This window comes from Vipera ursinii, assembly GCF_947247035.1.
Source record: "Vipera ursinii genome assembly, chromosome: 7".
NCBI lineage: Eukaryota > Metazoa > Chordata > Lepidosauria > Squamata > Viperidae > Vipera > Vipera ursinii.
This window is the reverse complement of record NC_139521.1, coordinates 70,445,209-70,459,774: the sequence shown is the minus strand read 5'-3', so window position 1 is coordinate 70,459,774 and position 14,566 is coordinate 70,445,209. Positions and strand designations below refer to the sequence as shown.

The 14,566-nt window shown below is 44.7% G+C and overlaps 1 protein-coding gene across 3 annotated transcripts in view; it reads right to left on the bottom strand.

Annotated features, from left to right (window-relative positions):
* The window catches only part of CCNI (cyclin I), a 57,756-nt gene that overhangs the window by 22,203 nt on the left and 20,987 nt on the right, over positions 1-14,566 (bottom strand). For all 3 annotated transcript variants that reach the window (XM_083367183.1, XM_083367182.1, XM_083367184.1), the window contains 2 exons: positions 13,813-13,969; positions 1,560-1,694 (listed from right to left, as the gene is read on the bottom strand). In XM_083367183.1, the coding sequence (XP_083223309.1) occupies positions 1,560-1,694; positions 13,813-13,926 (249 nt within the window). In that variant the 5' untranslated portion in view covers positions 13,927-13,969. The remainder of the gene's footprint in view (positions 1-1,559; positions 1,695-13,812; positions 13,970-14,566) is intronic.

Genomic DNA, 14,566 nt, shown 5'->3' with positions numbered 1-14,566 from the left:
TGCCAGAAAGAAGAGGAAGTCAAGTTTTATGATGATGATGATTCTGGCTCAATTACAGTTACAAGTCAAGAATTAGTGCCTTTCAATGGGCTGGATTTCTGTCCCATAATTCCCAAAGATTGGTTAGATGCAGTGGGAATTATGGGAAGAAAATTTTAATAGCTATGAAAGGCACCAGATTGGGGAAGCCTGCTCTACGTGTTCCTCCAGAAATAAGTCCTGCTGTGTTTCGTCAGTTTTTGCTCCCAGCAAAGTCAACATGAGATTCTATCTTTAATTTCTGCTGGAGGCTTAATTTAGCCTGGTAAACAGAGAACACTTTGCCTTCTTTCCTCCCGTGTTCAAATAAGAGAGCGAGGGAAATGTGCTTTTTGTTAGTGGACATTAATTCCAGGCAAGAAAATAGATCCATTCCCTAAAAGGGAAACGGAAGTGGCCCAAAATGTCTTAGTCTAAGCAACGGGCTCTTTGGATTGAAAGCAGAAAAGTACTGTTCCACAGGTTTATGGAGATTCTCAATCATATAGGTCACTGTTGTTCCCAAAGGTGCTTTTTCAAAAGGCAGATGGACTTTCTTGGCTCTTTTTCCTTGAAAACATTTCACTTCTCGTCTAAGAAACTTCTTCAGTTCTAACTGACTGGTAGGGAAAGGAAAGATTCGTCGCACAGCTCTCTAGAGCAGTGATGGCGAGCCTTTTAGAGACCGAGCGCCCACTTATTTATCGCTGGGTGCCAGGTGGGCATGGCCTACTGGGTGGGTGTGGCTGTGGTGGTCATGGAATTGGGTGGGTGTGGCCAAGGTGGGCGTGGTCACCTCAATGTCGCTTGTGGGGAGGGACGCCTGTGGGGGGCAGCTGGTTGAAGAGGGACAATTACCACCTCCGAGGCATGGCGCGGATGCCCACAGGGAGGGCTCTGAGTGCCACCTCTGGCACCCATGCCATAGGTTCGCCACCACTGCTCTAGAGCCAAGGACGACACTCAGCATACTAATAGCCGGATGACTGCAAAGAATATAAACCCTTCCGTTTATATTCTTTGCAGTACTCTGAAGGTCGTCAGAGTACTGTAACACTCCGTGCCTCTTCAAATAAGTCAGGGGGCTCCAAACGTGGCAACTTTACGACCGGTGGACTTCAACTCCCAGAATTCCTCAGCCAGCCATGCTGAGGAATTCCTCAGCCAGCCATGCTACTGAGGAATTCTGGGAGTTGAAGTCCACCGGTCGTAAAGTTGCCATTTTTGCAGACCCCTGAAATAAGCTGTTGAAAAGAGTTGGGAAAAGGAGAGAAGGCAGAGCAATGGGCACTGTACAGCTCCAGCCATGAATGAACTATATGAACATGGAGGAGGAGGAGGACGTGATGGCCTTCAGCTGAGCATGCTCATAGAGGACAACACCCCTTGGTCTCTGGGCAGAGTAAGTCAAGCATCAAGAGTCCAGGTGAACAGGAAATGGAAGTTTTCATCCCAAAAGGTTTTGCTCAGGCTGGGATGGAGCCAGGAAGAGACCCAACTATCAACCCTTTGCAAAGATCTTAAAGAGGTTAGACTGTTACCTTCACAGCAGCTAAAAACCTATCCAACAGGCTGACGGCCAGAGAAAGCGTTTCCGGATAAAGGTGAAACTGGCATCTGAGTTTGGCCAGCCACTGAATCACTTCGTCCCGCTGGGTTGGAGAAATGCCTGCATCCTGTAGAGTAAAAAGAAAAACAAGATTAAAAACAATCTCTCTCTCACACACACACACATATTTTTCACAGCCACTTATTTAGTCATTCATCTATTTTTCATCCCTCTTTATCTGTAGCCATCTTCTCAAGTGTCTCTCCGTCTTCTGATTACTACGGATAGTCCTCACTTAATGACCATTCAGTTACAACACCCCTCCCCAAAACCTACTTATGACTCAGTTCTGGAGTTCCAATGGCAGAACCACCCTCTGTAGTCACATAATCATATTTGGGGCACTTGGCACCCGGCACATCTTTATGGCCTGCTGCTGCATTCTGCAGTCATACGACCAAAACTTAAGATGGCTTTTTCCAGTCATACAAAATGTCCATTGGATTGAATGGATTCACTTTACAACCATGTTTCACTTAACAACTGACAAAAAAAATCATAAAATCGGGTCAGTCACATTGGTGATTGTATTTACAACCACTGTGACTTGCAATGGAAATTGTGGGTTCTATTAAGTTGTAAGTCAAGGACTACCTAGTAATTCAGCATACTAGTATACTACCATTTCTGGGCTGGGAAGTACACACACTGAATAATTTGGTGTACACATTTGTGTATGCATGTGGTTGTCTGTGCTGGGAAACCATCATATATTGTGATTCCATTTCGAAGTGGTGTTACCTAGATCAGGGGTCCTCAACCTTGGCAACTTTTAAGACTTGTGGACTTCAACTCCCAGAATTCCTCAGCCAGCTCCCCCAGGGCTGCAGCCCACTACCGGGCATGGCCTATTCGGAATTGGGCTGGGCGAGTGGATGGCTGGAGCACATGCAGCAAAACTTGTGTGAATGAAGGGCTGGAGTGTACTTGTGTATGTATGTGCCGGTCCATCACTTGTGCAAGTTGAGCTGCACATATGCACACCGGCCTGCCACTCACACAACAGCTGTATGCGCATGTGCGGCATACTGGCTGGCTGAGGAATTCTGGGAGTTGAAGTCCATAAGTGGCCAGGTTTGAAGACCCCTGGCCTAAACTAAACACAATGACACATGGGGACCTGGGGTCCCAAAACCCCATCCACATTTCTAGGTTCTTCTCCCCCATGCTGGAGCACACAGATCTGCAGATGTCCCACAAGTGATTTTGGAGAGGGTGTGTGTCTCGGTAAGAATCTACAAAAAATATTCTGAACTCCTCAGAGAAGGTTGGGTAGCCATCTTATAATCAGGTCTGCAAATTTAGAAAAATAAGCCACGTTCTGGCTGGGATCCAAACAGCTACAGGTAGTCCTTGACTTACAACAATTCATTTAGTGACCATTCAAAGTTACAATAGCATTGAAAAAAGTGACTGATGACCGTTTCTCACATTTATAAATTTATTTATTTATTTATTTATTTAGTTATATTTATATACCGCCCTATTCCCTGAGGACTCAGGGCGGTTTACAGGGAATTAAAAATCCAAAATACAAAAATTAAGAACAAATTAAAAAGTATTAAATTAACCCTGTAGTCAGTTAAAAAACCCCAAATGTTGCGGCATCCCCACGGTCATGTGATCAAAATTCAGACGCTTGGCAACTGGTTCGTATTTATGACGGTGGCCGTGTCCCGGGGTCATGTGATCCCTTTCTGCAAACTTCTGACAAGTCAAGTCAATGGGGAAGCCGGATTCACTTAATAACCGTGTTTCTGACTGAACTGTAGTGATTCACATAACCAGTGTGGCAAGAGAGGTCATTAAACCGGGCAAAAGGCACTTAACAAATGTCTCAGCAACAGAAATTTTGGGCTCAATTATTGTCATAAATGAGGAGCTGAAGTCCACAAGTCTTAAAGTTGTCATGTTTGAAGACCCCTGGCCTAAGCTAAACACAATGACAAATGGGGACTTGGGGTCTTTTCAGGGCTTCCCAGAATCTGGCCGTTTGTTAGTAAAATGTCTAGCTCCTTTATACAAGGGACTAATCTCATCATCAATATAACCCTTCCCGCAAAATGTTTCTGAAGCTTTTTTAGGTTCCAAAATGCTCTGGAGGACAGGGCCATGCTGGCTCAGGAATTCTGGGAGTTGAAGTCTGCAGGTCACAAAGGGGCCGTGCTTGCCCACAATAGCAGTGTTCCAATATCTAAGGGGCTGTCATAAAGAAGAATGAGTCAACCTATTTTCCAAACCACCTGGAGGCAGAAGAAGAAACAATGGCTGCGAACTAATGAAGGAGTGAAGCAACCTAGAACCAAGGAGAAATTTCCTGAGAGTGAGAACAATCAACCGGTGGAACGGCTTGCCTCCAGAAGTTGTGGATGCTCCAACACTGGAGGCTTTTAAGAGAAGATTGGACAGCCACTTGTCTGAAATGGTAAAGCTTTTCCTGCTCCAGCAGGAGGTTGGACTGGAAGACCTCCAAGGTCCCTCTCAACTCTTGTTACTGTCTTATTCTGCACTAGACCAAACTTTCTCCCCATATCCAAATTTCCAGGGCTTTCGGCCATAAGCAGAACGGAAAATTCCTGTCTTAAAATGGCGGTTGTACACCTTCAGTTTTTTTCCTATTGAAAAAAGATGGTGGTGGTGGGAACAGAATTTCAAGGCTGAACAGTCTTGACTGCTGCTGCTCCATGTGAGAGACCCGTCAATCTCAAATATTTACATTCAGCTACCCAGTAGGGCAGAGAAGAATTTCCCTCTGGGGTGGTTGACTGTTGGCTGGAGAGATGCCCAAGCTTTCCTTAACTATCTGTGACTTGGGAGTGTTCAGCATCACTGCAGCAGCGGGCGGGTGAAGACCCCCACATGCGCCATGCACCGTTTGCAAAGAGAGTAGGAAGACATAGATGGGGGTCCTCGGCTGGCCACAAAACCATGTGTTCACACACACACACTTGGGGGTTCTGACATGGCAGTCCCCATTTCCCCCTTCCATGGCTATTGTTCAGTCGCTAAGTCATGTCTGACTCTTCATAAACCCAAGGACTATAGCACACCAGGCCCCTCTTGTCCTCCACTGTCTTCTAGAGTTTGCCCAAATTCATGTTCACCGAGTCAATGACACCATCTAACCACCTTCTCCTCTGCCGTTCCTTTTTCCTTTGGCCTTCCATCTTTCCCAACATCAGGGTCTTTTCCAAGGAGCCCTCTCTCCTCATTAGGTGGCTAAAATATTTGAGCTTCAGCTTCAGGATCTGCCCTTCCAAAGAACAACCAGGGTTGCTTTCCTTTAGGATTGACTGACTGGATCTCCTTCCAGTCCAAGGGACTCTTCTTGAAGAGTCTTCTCTTAGTGTTCATTATTGGTACATAATTCATTCACCTTCATATGTGGGCAGAGAAAAACACTGTGTATGTTACGTGTCCCAATCTATGTATATATGTGTGGGTGCCTGTAAAACTCATGTTCACCACTGGATGCTCATGGATCAGTTACACACCCACACCGAACTGTAAAATGGGCACCATCATTGTTCTCTCTCTCTCTCTCTCTCTCTCTCTCTCTCTCTCTCTCTCTCTCTGTGTGTGTGTGTGTGTGTGTGTGTGTGTGTGTGTGAGAGAGAGAGAGAGAGAGAGAATGAGAATATGTATATAGGTAATTGACTTACAACCACAACTGAGTCCAAAATTTCCACTGCTAAGCAACAAACTCAATATTAAGTGAGTTTTGCCTCATTTTACAATCTTTTTTGCAACACTTGTTAAGTGAATGACAGCAATTGTTAAGTTAGCAGCATAGTTGTTAAGTGAATCTGACTTCCCCTTTGACTCTGCTTGTCAGAAGGTTGCAAATATATATATATATATATATATATATATATATATATATATATATATATATATATATATATATATATATATATATATATATATATATATATGGATCCTTGGTTTTTTGGGTTTTTCCCCGCGGTGTAGGCGCAACGTTTCGACGGAATCCCATCCGTCATCATCAGGCTTTAGCTTCCTTCTTCTGGGCTAAAGCCTGATGATGACGGATGGGATTCCGTCGAAACGTTGCGCCTACACCTTTAGTTCTACGCGGGGAAAAACCCGAAAAACCAAGGATCCACATACAGGCACCCGCGAAAACCATTTTGATCACATAACCACAGGGATGCTGCAAGGGGTCATTAAGGGTAAAAAGCTGTCGTAAGTCACTTTTTTCCAGTTCTGTTGTAACTTTGAACAATCGCTAATTGAACTGTTGTAAGTCAAGGACTACCTGTACTACCATATTTCCCTGAAAATAAGACCAGATCTTATATTAATATTTTTGCTCCAAAAGATGCATCATGACTTATTTTCCAGTTAGGTCTTATTTTCAGGGAAATACGGTATTAAATTCATCCATCTGGCTGACAATCTTAACTGGGGCTTATTTTTGGATTGGGGTGGGGAGCTTATATTACGAGCATCCTGAAAAAATCATGCTAGGGCTTATTTTTTTGGTTGGCTCTTATTTTCGAGGAAACACGGTAGCTATCAAGACTAGTGGATTCTGAGATCAAATATCTAGCACCACAGGTATGATTCTATACAGGGCACCCTGCCCAGAAACCTAGCATAAAACTGAAGCAAATAAGTGTCTAATAATAGCAGAAGAGTTAGAACTGGAGTAAGTTCAACCCTTCCAAAGCAGTGCCTGACAATACCCAGCTTATGAGTTGATCCAAATTAAGCGCCTAGTACAGGGTGTACCGACCTCGGCGCACCACTGCAAATGCTGAATTGCAAGGAATTTGCAGAGGGGAGCTGCAGTGGGGGCACCCTGTGCTAGGCATTTATTTTGGACTGGGTCTTCAAGAAGCAGGTAGCGTGGATGTAAGCAGACTCTTCTATGTCAACATTTGCAATGTGGGTGTTTATTTGGCCACATGCTGCAGCTTATGTCTCGTCTGGTCAGAGACTCTGTGAAAAGGTTTAGAAAAGCAAGACAACGTATTATCCAAAGGATAAAAGCTTCCCTTATTAATATAGTGACAAGGGATAAAGGATGAAGTGGGGGTCTCTCTCTCTCTCTCTCTCTCTCTGTGCGTGTGTGTGTGTGTGTCCAACCTTGGCAACTTTGAAGACTGGTAGACTTCAACTCCCAGAATTCCCCGACTAGCAGAGCAGATGGATCCAACCTGGGCAATTTCAAGATTTGTGGGCTTCAGCTCCCGGGAATTCCCCAGCCAGCCAGAGCAGATGAGTCCAATCTTGGCAATTTGTAAGACTTGTAGAGTTCAACTCCCAGAATCCCCCAGCCTAGGAACTGAAGTTCACAAGACTTAACGGTTGCCAAGATTGGACACTCCTACTCTAGAAGAGAAATATTCCAACTAGCAGAAGGAACCTATTTTGGACGGTACTTGCCATATGGATGGACCCCTCCAGAGTCCAATCTGTCATTCAGCTTATGCAATAAGGCTCAGAGCCAAACAGGAAGGGTTTTCTAGTAAAGCGAATGCAAAACAGAACAAATGTCTACCAGCCTCACAATGGGTTGCGAAGAACACACATTATGCCATAATCGGGGTGGACAGCTGAAGAAAAAAAAAGAACAGCAGAGATGGAAGATTGGAACAGAACGGAGCACCGGATTGGAGAAGGCAACTTAAATGCCCGTTGGCACCACAATTCCCCCAACCATGCAGGCTGGGGATGATGGAAGATGGAGTCCAAATCATCAGGGTCCATCCTCTTTGCAACTGTACTTGTCCCATGCAGGATATAAGTACCGTATTTTCCGGCGTATAAGACAAATGGGCGTATAAGACTCCCAACTTTTGAGAAGATTTTCAAGATTTTTCGTCATATACACCGGAAAATACTTACATGCCAGTTGCCAAGTGTCCGACACAAGCCCGATTCAGCCCCGTCTGATGCAGATGGTGCAAAGCCTCCCTTTTGAAGCCCAAAGGGGCTTTTCCTTCCACCCACCCTTTGGAATAAACGCAAGAGCTACGTTCACACGACGCGCTCTTTCAGGCCAGACTCTGCAAACGGCACACCAGAAGTCGCAACCACCGTGGGAACTCTGAGTCCCCATCTTTCAGCAGCCTGCACGACCGAGCGCAATCCGGCTTTGAGTGTACATTTGCAGACGGAGCCGCCGCCGCGTCTGGAGCCAAGCCCCGCCCAGGAGGCGGTTGGCCAGGTGGGCCCGGAAGACGCACTGGAGAGCCGGGCTTGGGGCGGCCATGCCAAGGCCAGCTGGCGAGGGCCGCTGCTTGGTCTGCGGGCGAGAGGGGCGCCAGGCCGCCAAGTACCGTTGTCCAGACTGCCGGGAGAGATAGTGGGTAGCAGGGCGCGCTCTGCTTATGATCAGATGCCGCTTGGGCAAGGGGGAGTGGCTTCCTGCCGCTCCTGGGGTCTGGCATTTGCAAGGGGGAGGGGATGGGGCTTAGAGGCTCTTGGGGGTAGGAAGGGAGAGTCACGTTGGAGGGGGGACTGGACTAAGGAGGCTTGAAGTTGCTTTGCAAGAACGGGGGTGCTCGATTGATTTATGTACTATTTTCTGGCGTATAAGACGACTGGGCGTATAAGACGACCCCCCAACTTTTGAGAAGATTTTCATGGGTTAAAAAGTCGCCTTATACGCCGGAAAATACGGTAGTCTTGATTTATTACCAGTCGCTTAGTGAATGTTCAGTTATGACAGATCTCCCCTCCCCAAAAGGTACTTATGACCTGGATTTGAAATTTTGATGCCCCCCCCCAAGGTCACGTGATCACTTTTTGGGTGTTTGGTGATCAGCCCACATTTACAGCTGTCTGCAGCATCCCGCAGTCATGTGACCGTGGTTTATGAAGGTGTTTTGCTGGAAGCTGGGTTTTTTACTTTCTGTGTCTGGTAAAAAATGCCCATTGCAGACAATGGATTTGCTTATCGACCAACGCGTCTCGCTGAATGACTGCTGCAAAAAAATGTTCTAAAATTGGGTCAGGCAAGTGGGTGCCTCAACTTACAACCATCATGACTTACAACGGAATCTCCAGACTCCATTATGGTCATAACTCGATAACTACTTGTAATGGATTCCGCACAGTAACTCTGCTTATTTTTCTTCCCATTTATGCTGCCTTCAACCCACGGAAGACAACTAGGAAGAATTTCCATCTGCCAAATTCTCCCCAACATTTCAGGCACCTGGACAGTCAGGAATTTAACCAAATTTCCCTATCGTAGAACATAGAATAACAGAGTTGGAAAGATCTTCTAGGCCAGGAGTAGGCAACCTTGGCTCTTTTATGACTCATGGACTTCAGCTCCCAGAATTCCTGAGCCAGCTTGGCTCAGCTTGGAAACCTGTCCCTTTCCCCTCAGCATGGCTGGCTCAGGAATTCTGGGAGTTGAAGTCCACGAGTCATAAAAGAGGCCAAGGTTGCCTACCCCTGGCCTAGTCCAACCCCTTGTTCCAGCAGGAGACCCTGTGTCTTTCCCGACAAATGGCTGTCCAATCTCTTCTTGAAAACCTCCAGTGATGGGAGCACTCGCAACTTCCGAAGGCAAGTCTTCCCATTAATTAATTGTTCTCGCTGTCAGGAAATTTCTTCTTAATTCTAGGTTGGTTCTCTCTTTAATGATCTTCCCACCTACTGCTAGCCCTGTCCTCGGGTGCTTTGGCAAACAGGCTGACCCCCCCTCTTCTCCTCAAGTATTGGAAGACTGCTTTCATGTCACCCCTAGTTCAATATCAATTCAGGCAGTTCTCAATTTAGGATGAGTGAACCCAAAATTTCTGTCGCTAAGTGAGACAACTTGTTAAGTGAGTTTTGCCCCGTTTTACGAACTTTCTTGCTACAGATGTTAAGTGAATCACTGCAGTTGTTAAGTTAGTAACACGGTCATTAAGTGAATCTGGCTTCCCCACTGACTCTGCTTGTCGGAAAGTCATAAAAGGGGATCACATGATCCCGGGACACTGCATAAGTCACGCATATGAGACAGTTGCCGAGTGACTGAATTTTGATCACATGACCATGGGGATGCTACAATGGTCCTAAGTGTGAAAAACGGTCATTGGTCATTTTTTCCAGTGCCGTTGTAACTTTGAACGGCCATTTTATCCACTGTCTCATTTAGCAACAGAAATGTTGGATCAAATTATGGTCGTTAAATCGAGGACTACCTGTACTTCAGTTAGTCACAGCACTGAGCAAGGTCAAAGCTGACGTTCTCACCATGTCGATGCCATGTACTGATTTTATTTACTGAATTTTTATGCTGCTTTATCTCCTTTATAAGGCTGGAGATGGGGAGAATCTGTCTTTTGCAAACTAAGGACCAAACCCTCGGTAGGCAAACTCAGTCCCGCTTCTTCTACCAAGCAAAAACATTCAGAAAAGCCTTGAATGAATCAGATGGAATAGCTGCCGTGGGCAAAGCCGTTGCCATGGTTCTCAAACAATCTTGGCTTGAAAGACAAAATACTCACACCCACAAGTTGTGCCTGCATCCCAAACCTGGCATCTGGCCAACTGCCATCATAGAACTACAAAATCATTCCTGCCATGGAGAGTAAACAGAACACCTTGGCACCCACAAGTGACTTGTCTGTTCCTTGGCAAAGTGTATCCCAACTTATAATCTGTAATCTTTCTAAAGGATCAGCCACCTGCAAAGTCTACAGCAGGCATGTCAAACTCGCGACATCACGGGATAGCACGTGACGTATCACGACTTTTTCCCCATTGCTGGCAATGGGTGGGTGCGGTTTCGGCATGACGCATCCGGCCCATGGGCCGGCAGTTTTGACATGCCTAGTCTGCCACTGTAGAAACTCGGCAAACGTATAGTAATCATCGACTTTTACAACCACAATGTGGTTGTTTGCCTGCTTTTCTTTGTTTTTCTACTGCAGTTGTTAAGTGAATGATATGGTTGTTAAGCGAATCCAGCGTCTCCCATTGACTTTGCTGGCTGGAAAGGTCGCAAGTTGTCAGGTGCAGGTAGCCAGGAACAGGAGTTGAGTTCAAAGCATTAAACGTTTATTATATGCTACCTACACACAAAATTCTGATCTAACAGTCAAATCAAATTGACGCTAGATAAGAAAGCTGAACTTAGGCCTCTTGCAGCTACGTAAGGATTCCAAACTGATGACGCATTTGACCCTGCCTTCAGTCTCTGCCGGGTCATCTCCTACACAAGATAGCAATCAAATAACCCTGAGACACTGCAATTATCATAAATACATGTTGGTTACTAACATCAAAAGCGTGATCATGTGACCGTAGGGATGCTGAGACGGTTGTAAGTGAGAGGACCAGTTATAAGTCACTTTTTTCAGTGCCGTTGTTACTTCACATGGTCACTGAACAAATACTTGCAAACCTGCATTCTTTCAGCCTAGACTGAGATGGCCAAAATGCCATATCCTGCTTTTTAGTCCCAGAGGTGCTTTTTCCAAAAGGCAACTAGACACCCCCCCCCCCACTAAAAAAAAATCTGAAGAAGCTTCATGGATGAGAAACAAAGCTTTAAGAAAAGGAAGGAAACTCCAGTTGCCTTTCGGAAAAAGCACCTATGGGACAACCATGATCTGGATGATTGAGAATCTCCATATCCTGCTTTTTTTATCTTTTTTTTCTCCTGGCCTCTGTGTGACTGATAGTATGATGATGTCACTAAAGTCAGCACTACTAAAATGTAGTGTCTGGTGTGTGTTTTTTCCATATGGAGAGGGACAGTCTGAATGAGGTTGTGATGAGTAATATGCCTTCCACCAGCTCAACTACCAACAATGGCTGGATAAATACATAGTAGAATTCTATTTTAATCAGGAAGTGCTGATATACAAGAGACACAGAGTAGAAGCTGTCTAATTAAGGGGACGATCCATTCTGTGTTGACCCCATGCCCATATGCTTTGTACTACAGAAGCTTTGAGGACAATGTCTATAGAGATTCTCAGTCATCCAGCTCATGCTTGTCCCCCAAAGGTGCTTTCTCAGAAGGAACTGGACCTTTTCCTTGGAGACATTTTGCTTCTCATCCAAGATGCTTCTTCAGTTCTGACCGAAGGGTGGAGAATGGCAAGATTTATATTCCTTGCAGTTAACAAGTAGGCTGGCTTGGTCGCTCAACAGCGAGACACTGGTGAAGCGGGCACAGCAGCGCCTGCATTTTTTGCGTCGCATGAGAGAAGCACATCTTCCTTCCCCTGTCCTGACCACTTTCCACAGGGGGACGATCGAGAGCATCCTGTCATACAACATCGCAGTCTGGTTTGGAAGCATCGTTGCTTCAGACAGGAAGGCGGTGCAGAGTGGTGAGGACAGCCAAAAAGATCATTGGCAGTTCCCTCCCTCTCATCCAGGACATAGCACATAAGCGTTGCTTGAGCAGGGTGTCCGTAAGACTGTCTGAGACACCACACATCCTCTTCACGACCTGTTTTCCTTGTTACCTTCTGGGAGGAGGGGGCTTCGTGGTACCCGTAGAAGAACATCCAGATTCAGCCATAGTTTCATTCCATACAGCATTAACCTTGTGAACTCTCAAGCTTTCTCCTTCCATTATATATTCAAGATGGACACAGTTTAATATTTATTTGTTAGGTATATGTAGGGGTGTGGCTCTATACATATGTTGTATTTAGTATGTTTAGGTGTGTGTCATGTACGTGTTTCACTTTGAAAGCAGGCAACTAAATTTCATTTTTTTAAAAAAAAATACAAGTTTTATTGGTTTTCCAATTTAAAAACTATATATTTAGAAAGCATCATGGTACCTGGGTAATCATCAATTGAATAACAGAATTTTCAATACATAGTTCGGGTTACATTATCATAACATCCTTCTCTATTTCCCTTAACATTCAATGCAACGTGTTTAAACTAACAAATTTCTAAGAATAGCATGGTCAATTAAAGAAAAAATTTATCAGTCCAATTTCAATGAAATATATCCATGTCCTGTTATTAAATTTTATCCAATTTTGATATTAATTATAGTATTCAAATTTAACCTTTAACATCCCAAATAGCATTCACAACCCAAATTTCCCTTATTTTATTACATCAAAGATTGTAACACCTAACACGTACAGAATAATTAAGTGGCTCAACTCTACCTAATAAACATTGTCTATTTCATATCCTAATACATCACAAGTTACCAATAGGACAACCTATATTTATCAATCCAAAATTTCAACATCAAATTTGGATCCATAAGTCAAATTTCCATTATGCCAATGTACAGATTATAATATTTGAAATAAGCCTTCCAAGTACTCTTAAACACATTCTAACTAAATTTCATTTTTGATGTGTGCTGTTGCGCCCACAGTAAAAAATGACAATAAAGGTTATCTTATCTTATGAAAGAGTGCTAACAACCAGATGACTGCAAGGAATATAAATCCTTCCATTCTCCACCCTTCTGTCCGAACTGAAGAAGCTTCTTGGGTGAGAAGCAAAACGTCTTCCAAGAAAAAATGAACAAAGAAAGCCCAGTTGCCTTTCAAAACAGCACCTCTGGGACTTTGAGGATAGTGTTTCCCAAATGCGTTAGACTACAAGACCCATTCTTCCAAGCTAGCACAACTAACAATGGTGCAAAGAGGCACAGTCCACTCCTTCTGATGAGCCACAGATTACTGATTTATTGCCGGGCTTATAGGTCATTCCAACCGGGAATAATTCTTGAGCAGCATTCACCCAAATCTCAATAAATTGCAATGTAACAACAACAAAAATGCAATTCAATATCATTTACTCCGCCCATGTACAGCAGCACTGGGTTTAAAGAAAGCTATTCCAAAGATATTGTGTCCTTCAGTGTTAAAGGCCTACATAAGGCAGCAAGAAATTTCTTAACTTCTTTCAAGGAACAAGCCGGTTTATTCCCAACTAAGCTGTCACAGGGAAGCAGGCTTCTAATAACAATGATTTAGCTGCTGTCATAGTACAGCACAGTATGTTCTTCCGAGGCCACGGGATGTTCACCAAACAAAACATTGCTCAACTAGCAAAATTACACGATAAGGTGCTCCTGGACATAACACTGCTAAACAAATAGGCCCAATGTTCCACCCGAGGGATGGGATGGATCCCATCAAACCAGCATCTCGGAAGAAAGAAGAGTCTTCTGCAATTCTGACCAAACCAAAGTGATCGAACGAGGCGACGAACGTTACCTGATTGGGCTGAATTCTGGGCACATACACTTTCCACATCTGAGCTTCCCTAGAGATAGCCATCTCTAGGAGGGAGGACAACCTCTGATTCTCCAGGGGTCCTGAAAACTTCATGGTACCCCTTGGGTCGGCCTGCCACCCAACTGGATACAGCTACCTGCAAATGAAGGAGAGCACAAAACAAATGATGAGCGATGTGAAAAGTAGCACGTATCGCACACCAGGTTTCCCCCCACACACACACACTTTTTTTTTGAGCTTCACTTCCAATCTGCAACATCCTTGTTTTGCCCCAAGCAAACTACTCTGAGATTCATTCCACCAGAGGGAAGGACGAGAAACAATGGTTGGAAACTGATCAGAGAGAGAAGCCACCTGGATTTAAGGAGAAACTTCCTGGCAGTGAGGACAATCAACCAGTGGAACGGCTTAACCCCCAGAAATCGTGGGGTCTCCATCGCTGGAGGTTTTTAAGAAGAGGCTGGACAATCACTTGTCTGAGACGGTATAGGTTCCCCTGCTTGAGCCGGGGGCTGGACTAGAAGACCTCCAAGGTCCCTTCCAGCTCTATTCTATTCTGATTCCCTGCTCCCATAGTCATTTTTTTTTCTGATTTGCTCCCTCAATGGCTTATCCAAGGTTCCTCAACGAGATTAGAAATGGCAGGTAAGCTTCTCCGAAGGGCCAAGTAACCAAAGTCCCTGTAAAATCCAAGCACAGAAGACTACTGGGTATAAAGCAGGGGTCCTCAACA